The 15,801-nt window shown below is 43.4% G+C and overlaps 1 protein-coding gene and 1 long non-coding RNA gene across 2 annotated transcripts; both read right to left on the bottom strand.

Moving 5' to 3' along the window:
• Positions 1-2,156: 2,156 nt before the first annotated feature.
• LOC143704956 (uncharacterized) lies at positions 2,157-3,970 on the bottom strand. The gene is made up of 3 exons (XR_013191899.1): positions 3,763-3,970; positions 2,556-2,726; positions 2,157-2,375 (listed from the first exon to the last, which is right to left on the bottom strand). It is a non-coding gene; the product is annotated as an uncharacterized LOC143704956 (long non-coding RNA).
• Positions 3,971-4,054: 84 nt separating this feature from the next.
• Positions 4,055-6,498, bottom strand: LOC143705288 (uncharacterized). The gene is made up of 3 exons (XM_077197477.1): positions 6,333-6,498; positions 4,562-5,395; positions 4,055-4,062 (listed from the first exon to the last, which is right to left on the bottom strand). Exons 1-3 carry the CDS (start codon positions 6,496-6,498, stop codon positions 4,055-4,057), a joined length of 1,008 nt encoding a protein of 335 aa, XP_077053592.1.
• Positions 6,499-15,801: the final 9,303 nt, after the last annotated feature.

Genomic DNA, 15,801 nt, shown 5'->3' with positions numbered 1-15,801 from the left:
TAAATAAAGTCTTAAATTAACGTAGAGATTTGTGAGAAAATGGGACGCGTGTCAGATCGCATCTCTGTCAGCAGCGTCTGGTCTTAAAGCGTCACTAATGTTAATCAAAGAACAAAGGCTAGAGAGTAAATTACTCACTCAGACACGGAGCCAGGATGATTATTATACCGGTAGCCTAATAATCACGAATGCACTCCGCTGTCTTTTAACACATCTCCGGCGAGCGGCTTCTTCACGCAAAAGAAAAACTCTTCATGAAGTGCAGTGAAATTCAGCGATCTATGGCGTTTCCTGATGGATCATGTTTGTTCGTTAACTTCATTTTATACGTGCAACTCACGTAGCCTACAAGGACACTGACAACGCGCTGACAGAAAGGACCGAGCAGGTAATATTTAATATGAAACAAAGTCTCAACTTTCAAATTTGGTCAGTCAAAGAAAATGAAACAATAAATAGGCCTACCGTTTTGTGGCTCTAATGTGTCGTGACGTGAGAGATTGCCTCAGTTAAAGCCAAGTTCAAATCCACCGACGGTAATCTACTAACTCTCCTGACTGCTTTGTCTGACAAAATATGGTGGATTATGATTTGTTAGATCGCATCAAACTCCATGCGAAGGATGAATTGACGCTAATTTAAAAGTGAAGTGCACACTGACGCACCAGCTTTTTATAAGCGATGTAAAAAAAAAATTTAGTTTCGTTTTCAAATTAGCGCCAATTCAGCGCACAATAACAAAACAGCGTTGCTCCGCACGACCACCAATTATGCCTGTGCAAACGCGCGCATTTTACGTTTACCTTTAAATTAGTGATTTAAAAGCCCCCGCCGGTGATACCAGTATTACCGGTGTTGTCACACGTCGATTAACCGGTGGGAAAATATCCTCACCGTCACATCCCTACCACACACTGAACCTCATCACAGTTCCTTAAGCTAAAAACTTTATTTCTCATTGCTATTTCTTCTATCAAGAGAATTCGAGATCTGTAAGCCTTGTCGGTTGCTCCTTTGTGCCTGGAATTTGCACTTGGCATGGTGAAGGATTTTCTTCACCCTAGGCTGGGTTATGTTCCTAAGGTCCCTACTAATGTTTCGGGCCCAATCGTGCTGCAGGCCTTTTATACTCCACTTTTTATTACACCAGATCAGGAAAGAATTAATCTGCTGTGCCCGGTTCAGCCTTCGGATGCTTATGTTCACAGAGCTGCCCTGTGGCGTAATTCGGACCAACTATTTGTCTTTTTCGGATCACCTAGAAAAGGTTACCCTGCTTCCAAGCAGATATTGAGCAAGTGCGTAGTCGAGGCTATCTCACTTGCTTATGAAGCGGATTTTTATCCAGACATCAACGGCTTATTGATCACTATAGGTGTTATCAATCATTTAGTTGTTGTTGCTAGTTTGAGTTGAGAAATACACATTTCAGCATTATCACTAATCTGTGTGTGCATTTTCCTTGAGAACCAAGCAAGTTGACTCATGAAACCATTTGTTTATTATATCGCAATTGCAATATTGACCTCAATAATCGCAATATGACATTTTCCCCAAATCGTGCAGCCCCAATTAAGATCCACTTCTCCTCTCTTGCCTGCCCCGCCATAACGAAGTGCAGGACCTAAAGAGGAATATGGATTGAGCAGCAGTTTCCCTCCATCTCGAGGACCAACTTCTGTCCCTTTATTAAGGGGGTCGTTCGCTGGGATGAGGGAGAGTTGAAGATGTGCTTTTGGAGTGGGCTGGACGACCACCGGATGTTACCAGTTGCTCGCTCCTCCAATATAGTGGCTGACTGGTTCCCATTGAAAACAACTGGGAAAATCCGCTATCCTCAAGAAAGAAATTTTGATTGATGGACACAGAGTTTCATGAGGACGCCTGCTTCACCTTCCTTCCCTTCCTCGCTGTAACAACAGTATCCTGTACTAAAGATGCACATATTACATACATATGACGTCAGAAAAGCGTCAGTACAATTATAATCGGTTATGGTCTATTACTGAACCTATACCGAATCGTCCTCGTCTGCATCGCGATGCATCGTAGAAACGATTAATTTCGACACAATTAATGCTTACTATCTAGGTACACATGTGAATGAATGACAGTAGACGCACCTGTAGCTGACCATAAACCAGATGCTCCTGAGACGGGTTTGGGCTCAGGATCGGCCAGCTTGAGACTGGATGAACTGGGAACAGGCGTAACCTCGTGACTGGACGGTCCCAGGATAAACGATAACTCTGAAAGAAGATCGGATAGACTTGGATCAAGCGATGAATCGAGGCTGAGTGAACCTGACTGGGAACCAGGGTAAGATGGACCTGAGAAGGGTAACGTGTCAGAACTAATCTCGCAGTAAGCTGGACCTGAGAAGGGTAATGGGTCAGAACTGATCTCGCAGTGAGATGGACCTGAGAAGGGTAACGGGTCAGAACTGATCTCGCAGTGAGATGGACCTGAGAAGGGTAACGGGTCAGAACTGATCTCGCAGTGAGATGGACCTGAGAAGGGTAACGGGTCACAACTGATCTCGCAGTAAGATGGACCTGGGTCGGTTAACTCCCAGGCGAGGACAGATATTCGTGGCTGTAGATCTGCTGGATCTGGGTCCACTGTGTCGTCCCCGTAACAACAAAGAGCGGAAACCTTTATAGTCTTCCATGTTCGTTGGATGAATGAGCTGATGTCTTTCTTCACCCTCCTTTTTGATTGTTTTTCTAAAAAAAAGAAAAAATGGAAAAATAAATTAAATTACGCCACGTCAAGTTCGGACAGAACAAAGACGACCAAGGCGAATCATGTAAAGGCAATAAAACGGCAAAAAGTGATGGACTTATAATAGCTTGTGATTGTGAAAAACCTATTCATACACACATTTCATAAATCGATTTTGTGTTAGACTTAACTACTTAAAGTTAATCACAATAATTGTGTAGCTCTCTTTCACAGCTACACACACACACACACACACACACACACACAACTGCGTCAAAATGCACATCGGATGTGTAACTATATTCATGCATTCATTCTTAAAGGGACAGCAGCCTCATAAACTGGTGCCATACGTTACATTAATGTTAATAAAAAACACTCACTGCTTTTGACTGAATCACCTTTTTAGACTACCGTTTTATTTTTTACATTTGTTTATTCAATTTCGGTAGTATTTCTTACTACATGTTTAATAAACATAGGCTACCGTACATGAAAAACCTAAAGTTTATTTAATTTGTATATTTTTTCTATTATATTTGTCCTATTGTTTGTAATTTGCTTCTTTGTTCCTATTTTTAATATAAAAGATAAAATTGCCTGCCTTGCTTTAATACAGAAGACTGTGTGTAATGATTGTAGTCAGCTTCATTTGTTTTATAATATTGGGTGGACTAAAATGGGAAGAAAAACTAAATACATTTCAAGGTTCACATTTAATTCAGTAGGATTTTCTTTTCTTCTAGAGCTATTAAACTGTGTACCGCAGTCAAATAAGAACTCACAACAGTAAACTACAATCAAAATGCTCATATCAAATCGAAATTTGATTCACAATCGAGAATCGATTCGAATCGTGAGGAACCAAAAGATTCCCACCGCTAGATTATAGTGAAAAATAAAATAGAGATAGATCCCAACATGCTAAATGTTGAACACTAATAAAGGGGAACAAGAATAATATAAACCGTAGACTAGAGCAAAAGTATAAATACAACTATAACGAAAAGAATGACAGTAGACTAATAATAGACTTACCAACAGCCGGCGCTATCCCAGAATCCAGTGTGGATGGACTGGAGACGGATAATGGCCTGAGATCTGCTGGATCCTGGTTATCCACCGGCTCATCAGCAAACCAGTCTGAGGCAGATTTGACAGAACGCTTTATAGCCCTCCATTTCCTGCGGAGAAACACACCCATGGTGTCTTTCTTCTTCTTCTGCTTCTTTGTCCGGTTTTCAGCAAACCAGTCAAACGCTGAGGGAAGACATCATGAAGAAAGAACACAATTGTAAGGTGAGACAACTGGAAAAGTGGCACATGAAGCTTAATCGTCTAAAAAAAGGATTAGACAAAGAAGTAGCATAAACTCTTAAAGTCTCCCTGTGGTGAAAATCCAGCTTTTAATGTTGTTTATGTGTCTATGTGATGTTATTAATATGCTTTAAGACAAACCATGTGTAAATTCGTAAGTCGACAGCATTGCTGAGTATTTTCTCCTTAAAACTGCAGTGAACCAAAGACGTGTGATCGTCAACGAGTGGATCTCTGAGTGAGTGAGTGAGTGGAGACGGGGGCTCATTTGCATATTCATAGAACCGCGCATACTAAATGAGGCAAGGGTGTCGCGTTACATTCAAGATATTTTAAGGCGTGGCAGATTGTTTTTCAAGGAAAAAAAACTTTAAATGTCATTTTTGGTGATCAAAGATGAGTTTTGAGGAATGAAATGATTGACCACGGGGGGACTTTAATAATTAGGCACAGAAGACGAAAACAACACAACTCGGTATAATGAAAGTACTGACAGTAATAATAATGACCATAGACTCACCAAAAGCCCCTAAACCAGATGGATCTGGGATCTCAGAATCCGGTGCCGATGGACCCGGGACAGACGATGGGTCGGGATGGTCTTGACTGGGGTCCGGTGTCAGCTCGATACTAGAGAAGCTGGATAATCCTGAGACAGATATCAGCTCTAGATCTGGTGCCGACTCTGGGTCCAGGACAGATGAACCGGAGACAGACGACGGCTCGGGATCATCCGGATCGGCATTAACCGGCAGCTCGAGAGTCGATATATCGGAGACCGACATCAGCTCTAAGAGGGATTCAACGGAGACAGACGACGGCTCGGGATCATCCGGATCGGCATTAACCGGCAGCTCGAGAGTCGATATATCGGAGACCGACATCAGCTCTAAGAGGGATTCAACGGAGACAGAGGACGGCTCTGGATCATCCGGATCGGCATTAACCGGCAGCTCGAGAGTCGATATATCGGAGACCGACATCAGCTCTAAGAGGGATTCAACGGAGACAGACGACGGCTCGGGATCATCCGGATCGCTCTCAGATGACAGATCGAGACTCGATACATCGGAGACCGACATCAGCTCTAAGAGGGATTCAACGGAGACAGACGACGGCTCTGGATCATCCGGATCGGCATTAACCGGCAGCTCGACTCCAGATGGACACGGATCCACTGATGACGCCCAGTCAAGCCCGGATAAATCCTGCTGGACATCCGTGGGATCGCAGTGGGGAAATGTGGACACTACATCAACATCACTGCAGCCGAGGGTGGGAAGCTTTACAGCCTTCCCTATTCTCCGTAAGAAAGCACAGATGCCTTTCTTCTTCTTCCTTTTCTTTGGCTTTTCTAAAGAAAGGTAAAAACATTCACACAAGAAACCGTAAATACTGAGACTTGACATCATGAAGAAAGAAGAAAATGGGATGAAAACAGTTAAAGATGTTCATCCCAATCATCCCAGCGTCCGATTACACACACACACACGCTTTCTTTTTCATTTCTCCCTTTCAATTACAATTACAGCTATACAATAGTGGCCACACGTGACGTCCGGCCTAGGAAATCTGACATCTGCACCCTTCATTTAAATATGATTATAAATGTGTTAAAGATTTTGTAGTCATATTGCATAGTTAAGCTTGGAGTCGATTGATTAATTTGTGATAATAATGCAATAAAACATGATAAATTTTGTGACATCATTTTTGTCCAGGCTGTCATTTAAAGAAATTAAAAACACATGCAAAACCAAGAGAACCAACCAAATATTAATAACTGATTATGTTGTAGTCAGTGTTTGCTTTTCCTGTCAGCTTTGTTGTTTTTCTGTGCATTTAATTTTTTTGCATAGTAAAATAAAACATGTAGCTGCAGTTTGCCAGTTTTTGTTTTGTTTCTTTTTTTACCAAATAACCTAATGTTAAGCCAAATTTAGTTTTTGGATTTTGTCGCTTATTTTAAAAAAACATTTTCCTCATATGTTGAGGAAATAACCCCTCTGGACATCAGTTTTGGCCACTACAGAAAATACTAACAATCACAGAACTAAGTTAGCAGCAAAGAAAACGAATTGCATTTTTGCAATTTTTTTCTGACTTCATTTTTTTCCTGATTGGTTTGTTCTACATTAAATCCATAAATGAAAAAAGTTAAATTTTCACTCATTATTAATTCCGGTTAAGTTACAACCGTTAAGTTAGTTAACGTACACGGTTAAGTTAGTTAGTAACGTTGCGGCAAACAGTTTTCCTTTCTGATTTGACCGTTAGTTTGAGTCTCTTACCGGTCGGGCTGTTCTCCTCTTGTTCGGAAGAAGCTGATGTTGGGTCGGTGGTGTTCCTTCCAGAGTCACTGGATATCAGCACAACATCTGTGTGTTCAGAGTCACTGGACATCAGCTCAACATCTGCTGAATCTGGACTGCTGGTTCTGATCGCCACAGACTCCATCGCAGGAGAAGCGCGAGAACAAACTACACCGCTTACAAACTCTCCGTGTGTTTGAGCGCGTGTAAATATACTAAATAGCTGTCAGACTTTCAGTATGTTTGTTCGTGTGTAGATATACTATATCGCTGTCAAACTTTCCGTGTGTTTGCCGGCTTTCAGAAGAAGAGATTCTGCTCAGGTGATTCTCACTGAACTAAGTGACCGTTAGAGCGCGCCTGTGACGTGTTCTCCAGTGTGACGTCACAGTCGCTGCGGGTTTTTTTTATTGAACAGCGACTTTTAAATTTCTCGCGTCCATTTTAGGCTCAGGACGTACATTTACAGTATATTGTTTATATTGCTATTTATTTTTATTCCATTTTATCCGAATTAGGTCACAATTTTTACACCACATTTTTCTACATTTTTTAAACACCAAATATGAGGGGGGGTTTTTCTCAATTGATGTGGCTGAGCCTTATATTTCAATATCAAAGTTATCGACAAATTAAGAAATTGTGTTACTATGAGATTTTTTTAGAGTAAAACAATTCAAAACAGAAGAGTTTCTCTCAAGTACCCAGGTCTGTTTATACCGTTTCTGCCACAATGAACTCCTATGTGAACTACAGCAGTCATTACAGTTCTTAGACAGTATTTACATCTACACACATAGAAACATTACAAATCCATTCAAGCAGACAGAGTGTAACTGTAGTAATTACATTTTTATTAGATTTCAAAATTAATTTAAAAGATTTTATTTTAAAGTGTTATTATTTTAAAATAAACTTTCTAGAATGGTCTGCAAGGAAAAGGAAGACAAACTGAGGATTGTTTATTGCACCAAAAGACATTTGAAAGGAATCAGTCTAAATACAAAAAATGTGGAATATTAGTGCAATGCAGAGATGGGCCCTTATGACTTGGTCACTTGGACTCGAGTCGCTATTTTTATGACAAAGATGGAGAGACTCAAGAAGTGACAACACGTAGAAGCAACAGGACGTTTCTGAAGGGTTAGTTGATGAATTTATTTATCTGATGTGGAGATAACTATCTTCAAGTCTGTGATTAGCATATTCTGTCATGATAATCTATAAAATTGCTTGTGTGGGAACTGTTGTAAGATGCACACAGCGTGACTTTCTATTGCATGTGAAAAGACGGATGCGACAGCTTGAGCTTGAACTCACAAATGTGCTCATCTACAACAACTCTTCCTCTCCTCAACATGGACTGCATGTTCCCGGGGGCGGGGCTTATGTAAATGTTAGGGTTTGTGATGTCACTAACCCGTGAGGAAGCTCGTGTAGTTCTACCAGCCGTTTGTTGTAGTCCTTAAAAGGCGATTTCTGTTAAACTAAAAGAAAATATCTCCCTTTGCTTTGAGAGTCGTAACTTTGCAGATGTTGTTTATGCTCAAACGGCAACATTACACACTAACTACAGTTAGAAAAGTGGAATCATAATCAATCATCCAAGAGAGCGCTGACAGACGACACACGAGAATAAGGTTATGTTTTTAAATCTCTACATAATAAATCACTGTCTTATCTTTTCAGATGCAATTTCCATCCATAAACCAAACAGGTCCTTGAGATCCTGTAATCCTGGTGTGTTTTCGATCGCTAGAACGAGCCTTCGCTGTCGTTGGTCCTAGTCTTTGGAATAAAATGCTTCTCTACCACGTTTAAAGTATCTGCTTAAAAAACATCTTTTATTAATAGCTTTCAACCAGGTATAATGTTTATAGTGTGTGGAGTTGTGTTCTTCTGTATTATTGTATTTGTATTGTATTGTATCAGATTTTAGTTGTATTGTACAGCAGTTTTGTGTCAACCTTGAGTTGCATTGAAAGTGCTTAATAATAAATAAAAAATGTAAAAAGGTTGTATTTAAAGTTTACAACACGACCACTAGAGGGACAAGAAAATAGAAATTGTTAATACATCAATATTTGACGTTCTTGATTAAGCTTTTTGTTGTTAGGATGACAAAACAATAAAAAATGATTTAGACAGCCAATCAGATTCATTAAAACTGATTTGCCGAAATCAAAACCCGTGCAGTGAAAGGGATTTGCCAGTAGCGCGAGTCCGGATCGAGCCGGGAGCGGCCAGACAGCAGAGGATTCACAATGATTTGTCCCAAAAGAATAATTAATTCTCAATGTAGAGTTTGTTATGCGTATGGTCTGATGCGCGTGAGGGAGCGCTGTGATTGGATGATGACCGGTGTCGTGATCATTCTCTTGTGTCGTGTTGCTGTTGTATCAGTCAGTGGTTAGATCAGCGTAGCACTCAATAAACGGGACAAATAAATTAGGCCTAATATGCGGGACGTCCCGGCTAATACGGGACAGTTGGGAACCCTAGTATCAGTATATTGGATCCGTGCGGCTCTTAAAGTGACAGCAGCCTAATAATCCTTCTTAAACAACGAGACAGAGATAAAATCACTCACTGCTGTCAATTTGCGATATTTCAATAATGTTAATATACCGTGCAGCCCTAATACTAAACCTGCATCCGAAACCGCATACTGTATAGTAGGTACTCCATTTGGTTTGAAACACTTCACAACCTTTACAAAGTGTGTTTTATATAGTATGAATGGCATTTAGATGAACTACATCCACTCCTGTGGCCTCATGGGATGTGCAGTTCAGAAGCTCATCCACAGACTTTCACAAAGAGTTTTTCATATACTCTGTTCTTGCCTGCTATTTAGTAGAGAAGCGTTCGATTTTGGATGCAACTCGAGTCTCTAATGAGCGTGTTAATAAGAGTCACTCAACATCCCGGTCTGATGATCCGGTATCTGCCACACACGGACAGATCCACGACTGTCGAACCCAAGATGTTCTGATCTCCAATCGTGCCTCCGTCCACCACAACCGCCAGACTGGGCCACAGATCCTCAAACTCCTGCAGAACACACACACACACACACACGTCAAACTCAGACCAAAGCCCCTGAGAAAGCACTGCGAGCTGTGGAGTCTGTGCTTACGCTAGCAGAAACCGTACTGGTGTGAGCGCTGACGTTAGCGCTGGTGAGCGCGAGCGGTTCCCCACACATCTGACAGAGGCGTCTCATGAACGGGTGATCTGGGATACGGAAGCCAATGAGTTGCACTTAACACAACATTAATGACATATGTCTTAAACACACACAACAACAGGGAAAACATTCACTAAAGGCCGCTTGTGAAAAAGAAGTGCGCTTAATTGTACTGAAGTCTTAATTGTACACCGTGATTTTGCAAAGTAAGACATGGTCCTGGATCAACATATTTTGTTGATCCTGGATCAACATTCCTGTCCCAAAATGTAGTCCTTACCCAATCCCTACCCCTAACCCTACCCATAACTTTTCCCTAAAATCAGAGGGTAATGATAGGTGAATGACACTGATGTTTAAGTACTTCACCTTGGTTTTAAGCCTAACTTGACATAAACTAAACTTGTCCCTCAAATCTGATTGGTTAATTGGAAAGTTGATCCATGATCAACAACGATGTTGATCCAGGAGCATATGGTACTTGATGAAATCACATTCACCGAGTGAGTACATCTTAAAGTCCCCCTGTGGTGAAAGTCCAGCGTTTAATGTTGTTTGTGTGTCTACGTGGTGTTTTTAATATGCTTTAAGACAAACCATGTGTAAATTCATAACTCGACAGCATTGCTGAGTAGGGCTGGACCCGAATATTCGAATATTCGTTCGGTGGGTTGGTATTCGATTTGAAAATGTGACATTCGAATATTCGTTTTTTTGGAGGTTTTTTTTGCACACCTGGCATCCCCCTCGAAAAGGTTCTCATTCACGCTTGAATATGTTTTACACTATGAAATCTGGTGAAATAAAATACTTAACATTGGCCTATAACTTTGTTATAGCTACTTAATAAATAAGTTTGCTTCTTGGACTACTAAAAGTGTTCCTGCAACGGGAGTATTCTCTGGCTCGAGGGCAGAACAGCGGAGTGTGTGTGGACAGACGTGCCTGAGCTTGTGTTTTGGGTTAAGCTGCGTTGCTTTGACATTGTGGAAAATAGAATAATAGAAACAAAATGTATTATCCTTTTTACCCATTATTATCAATCTAAATTAATCTACTGAAATGAATTGAAATTGTTATTTGCTACCGTGATCTTTATTTAGGCTATTCCAGTTCGGTTACAGTTTTTCTTTATTTAATTTTCGTTTTTATTCATTTAAATTTCGTTTTTATTTTTTTTAAAATTTCGTTTTTATTTATTTAAATCTACCCTACTTTGTCAGTGAGAAAAATATTATAAGACTATACCTTATTAAAAATATTGCTTAAGTTAAAAGACCTGTGGGGGTTTTATATCACTAGTGCAGTGTCCGTTCTCGGAGCAAATAAGCTCTGCTCGCGCGAGGCGCGCCGCTTCCCGCTCGCGCTGTTCTGTAGTTTATTACAAAATTATTAATTCTGAACCTGTCGCATCTCGTCTGTCTATCTATATTGCACCAAATACGACACTGCACTCCCTTGTGAAGTCGTTTGGATGAACCGTTCTTGAAATAATCAAAATGCAAACGGACGGACAGACAGACAGACATAGCCTACAGAGATTCCGAAGCTTCGAACATTCAAAAAATGGTATACGGACCAGCCCTATTGCTGAGTATTTTCTCCTTAAAACTGCAGTGAACCAAAGACAGTCTCAGAAACACAGTTTGAAATCGCTGGTGTTTCTGACGTCACAAACTACCTTGTAACCAATCAGATCAACGTGTGATCGTCAACGAGTGGATCTCTGAGTGAGTGAGTGAGTGAGCGGAGGCGGGTCTCATTTGCATATTCATAGAACCGTGCATACTAAATGAGGCAAGGGTGTCGAGATACATTTAAGATATTTAAGACATGAAGAAATTTTTTTTGCTACCAAGGCCACAGCGCAGGCTATCGGGAGGAATATGGCGAGTTTGGTCGTGCTCGAGCGCCACCTCTAGCTTACCCTCACTGACATTAAGGACGCGGAGAGAGCGAAGTTCCTCGACGCCCTAGTATCCAGCACTGGCCTCTTCGGCCCGGCGGTGAAAGGGTTCTCGGAGAGATACACCGAGGCACAGAAAGCGTCCCAGGCCATGCGTCACTTCCTGCCTAAACGCTCTAGCTTGGTGTCGAGTGCTCACAAGCCAGCCCCGTCGACGCCTCGGCCAATAAAGCCCGCGAAACAGACTTCTCAGCCCCGCCCTGCGGCTGATGCCCACCGAGACGCTAGCCGAGAGCAACCAAGTGCTTCCCGCTTCCCCGACGCCAAGGCCCCAGACCAAGCGTCGCGCCCCACACAGCGCCTCCAAAGTCGTCCTAGCATGCAGGGGAAAGAGAGAGGGCACGGGTCCCACACTTGCTGGACCACTCTCAAAGAAGCCAACAAAAGTTCACACAGCCCCCTGTTCAGTTCAGGTGGGCGGGGATTTTATTACTGCAAACAGGCCCGCAACAGTAAGCGCGTTCTTGCAAACAAACGCCGTTTTCACGGCGACCCATATAAAGCAAAAAAAGAGTATGTTTCACAAACACAACACGTGGGTTCACGGTCCCCCTTCATCAGGCGGCCCCTCCCCCGTTGTAATACTGACTTCCCCACATGCAAATGCTTGTACAGTCAGTCCAATACTCAATGTGTGCACAAATCACAATATAAGGGTATCAGGTCCCCCTTCACTAGGCGGCTAGCCCCAATCTGTGTGTCAAGCCCTAGCCACACGGGTTCTAGCCTGGCAAGCTATCCCTGGTGTGTCGAGTTGGGTCATAAACACTATAAAGCGAGGTTACTCGCTCCAATTCGCTCGCAGACCCCCAAAATTTCAGGCGATTCTCGAGACTTCGGTGAGAAGCAACGTGCTTCGCACCGAAGTACAGAATCTATTAGCAAAAGGGGCGATAGAATTAGTCCCATGCCCCCCCCCCCCCCCCCCCGCGCTAAAAAATATGGGTTTTTACAGCCCCAATTTCTGATTCCGAAAAAAGGCGGCGGTCTCAGACCCATTCTAGATTTGAGCTCTCAACAAAGCTCTCATGAGACGGCCGTTCAAAATGTTAACTATCAAACATATCCTCGCGCAAGTGCGCCCGGGGGATTGGTTTGTCACAATGGATCTGAAAGACGCTTACTTTCACGTTCAAATAAACCCTCGTCACAGGCCATTCTTGAGATTCGCCTTCGAGGGCCAGGCTTATCAATACACCGTTCTGCCGTTCGGCAGAGCTTACATATGAACTGTCTGGAGATGAAAGCAGTTGGATTGGCCCTGAAGGCATTTCTGTCGAACCTCTGAGGTCACCACGTTTTAGTCCGCACTGACAATATGTCAGTGGTGGCCTACATAAATCGCCAGGGGGGCATCAGGTCAGGAAACCTGCATGCGATGGCGAGAGACCTCCTCTTATGGGCACAAACCAACCTGACCTCTCTGAGAGCAGCGCATATACCGAGCTTCCAGAATGTGGGCGCGGATATGCTTTCACGGGGCAACACTCCCCCCGGTGAGTGGTCCCTGAACCCACAAACGGTCAGTCTGATATCGAAGGTGTTTGGCGAGGCCGAAGTCGACCTGTTCGCCTCGAGAATCAACACCCACTGCAAATTGTTCTTCTCGAAGGACAGGGCAGAACATCATGTTCTGGTGCTAGGAGAATGAACCCCTCCAGACCTCTTGACCCGCTGGCCCATGTCTGGCCCAACCGTCCCCTTTATGCCTTTCCCCCCCGTCTCGATGATTCCAAAAGTCATCAAACGGGTCAGAGAGAGTGGGTGCCCAGTCCTTCTGGTGGCCCCTCTCTGGAAAACCAGACCGTGGTTCCCGGAACTGGTTCAGTTATCGGACACAATCCCATGGCCTGTCCCACGGAGGAAAGACCTCCTCACACAGGCGAACGGGACATTATGGCATCCGAGACCCGATTTATGGGCCCTCCATGTTTGGCCCCTCAACGGGTACCCAAGGACCTTCCTGAGAAGGTCTTAAGCACTATATCTGAAGCCAGGGCCCAGTCGACTCGGCACCTTTATGCTTTGAAATGGTCAGATTTTTCCAGCTGGTGTTCGAAAAATCAGGCTGACCCAGAGTCATGTGAGATATCTGTGGTTCTCTCATTCTTACAGGAGCTGCTGGATGCGGGTCGCTCCCCGTCCACGCTCAAAGTTTATGTGGCAGCCATAGCAGCACATCATGTTCTGGTGGCTGGCCAGTCACTGGGAAGAAACGACCTGGTCGTGAGATTCCTTAAAGGTGCTAGGAGAATGAACCCCTCCAGACCTCTTGGGACCTCTCCACGGTCCTGGGGGCTCTGAAAGGTCCGCCTTTCGAACCGCTCCAATCGATTGATCTAAAAACCCTCTCGCTGAAGACCGCTCTCCTTATGGCGTTGGCATCTATCAAGCGAGCGGGAGATCTGCAGGCGCTCTCTGTGAGCCTTGCATGTTTGGAGTTGGGTCCAGATGACTCCAGAGTCATCCTCAAGCCCAGACATGGTTACGTTCCTAAAGTGCTCTTAACACGGTTCAGAGCACAGGTGGTGACATTATCAGCCCTCCCTCCTTCTGCAGAGGATGGAGAGGTTAATCTTCTCTGCCCTGTCTGAGCGCTTAGAATCTATCGGGAGCGTTCTGCATCTTTTAGACAATCAGAACAGCTTTTTGTCTGCTTTGGTGGTAGATCCAAGGGGGATCCAGTCACTAAGCAAAGACTGTCTAGATGGATAGTGGATGCTATTTCTATGGCTTATACCGCAGCGGGTCAAGTTTGCCCTATAGGCATCAAGGCCCATTCGACCAGAGGTATGGCCTCGTCATGGGCTTGGTCATCTGGCATTCCCATTAGGGATATTTGTGATGCAGCCGGCTGGTCCTCGCCTTCCACATTTATGAGTTTTTATAATATGGAAGTGCCTTCCCTGCAGGCGAAGGTGCTTTCGGTATGGTTAAGACCCGTCGGTGGCCGGTCTTGTCATATATTACTGTGCACACTGTGCATCACATTCACATATATATATAAAACCCGCTGCTGGCCGTTTGTATTTCATGCATAAACCTGCTGTTGCTGGTTATATTTACATATATAAAACCCGCTTTTGGCCGGTTATATGACATATATAGCTTACAGACTGGAGGTTGAACAGCTGGCTGCCTAGTGCAGTTATAACAACCTTGAGCTGAACACGCTCAAAACAGTGGAGATGATCGTGGACTTCAGGAGGAACAGCCCAGCACTCCCCCACTCACCATCATGAACAGCACTGTGGAAGCAGTGGAGTCATTCAAGTTCCTGGGCACTATCATCTCTCAGGACCTGAAGTGGGACAATCACATTGACTCCACTGTGAAAAAGGCCCAGCAGAGACTGTACTTCCTTCGCCAGCTGAGGAAGTTCCACCTGCCACAGGATCTGCTGATTCAGTTCTACTCAGCCGTCATTGAGTCTGTCTTGTGCGCTTCCATCACTGTCTGGTTTGGTTCAGCTACCAAATCAGACATCAGGAGACTACAACGGACAGTCCGGACTGCGGAGAGGATCATTGGTGACTCATCATCACAGACTCCACTCACCCTGGACACCACCTGTTTGAACTGTTACCGTCAAGACGGCGACTCAGATCACTGGCCACAAGAACATCTCGGCACAGGAACAGTTTCTTCCCACAGGCCATTTCCCTCCTGAACAGTTAACACTCCTCCCAAGGCATATGCCTTAAGTGCAATACTCCCACTGTTTAGTGCAATATCCTACAACTCAGGTGATACTTATATGTAGATTTATTTATTTATAATATTCAAAACACTGTAAATAGGTTCATAATCTGTAAATCTGAAAATGTCTATTCTGACTAAACCCAACTGTGATAGTTTTATTCTCATATATTTATATTTATATTTTTATTTTTTATTCTTATAATTTGTAGTATTATGTTTCATGTTGTATTTGTATTTGTATATGTCCACTGGAAGCCTCAGTACCAAAACAAATTCCTTGTGTGTGCAAGCACACTTGGCAATAAAGCTCTTTCTGATTCTGATTCTGATTCTATATAAAACCCGCTTTGGCCGGTTATATTCCATACATATATAAACCCGCTTTGGCCGGTTATAATTTCATATATAAACTAGGGTTGCGGCGGTGAGGAAATTTTCCCACCGGTTAATCGACGTGTGACAACACCGGTAATCGCGGTGTCACCGTGGGGGGCGGGGCGGGGAAGTTAAATAGCTTTTAAATGCGTGCGCGTTATACTTTCACTTTCGAAATAAGCGTCAATTGGCAATTCAGCGTCAATTGCTTGAAT

Source organism: Siphateles boraxobius, unplaced genomic scaffold, assembly GCF_051911475.1.
Source record: "Siphateles boraxobius isolate OS27281-9 unplaced genomic scaffold, OSU_SipBor_1 110, whole genome shotgun sequence".
Taxonomy (NCBI): Eukaryota; Metazoa; Chordata; class Actinopteri; order Cypriniformes; family Leuciscidae; genus Siphateles; species Siphateles boraxobius.
This window is presented reverse-complemented; position numbering and strand designations above follow the sequence as displayed.

Excerpts from the sequence above, each read along its gene's own strand:
- LOC143705288 (XM_077197477.1), bottom strand. The coding sequence starts at position 6,498 with ATGGAGTCTGTGGCGATCAGAACCAGCAGTCCAGATTCAGCAGATGTT. Across the intron at positions 5,396-6,332 it reads AGAGGAGAACAGCCCGACCG|AAAAGCCAAAGAAAAGGAAG; the intron begins GTAAGAGACTCA and ends ACCTTTCTTTAG.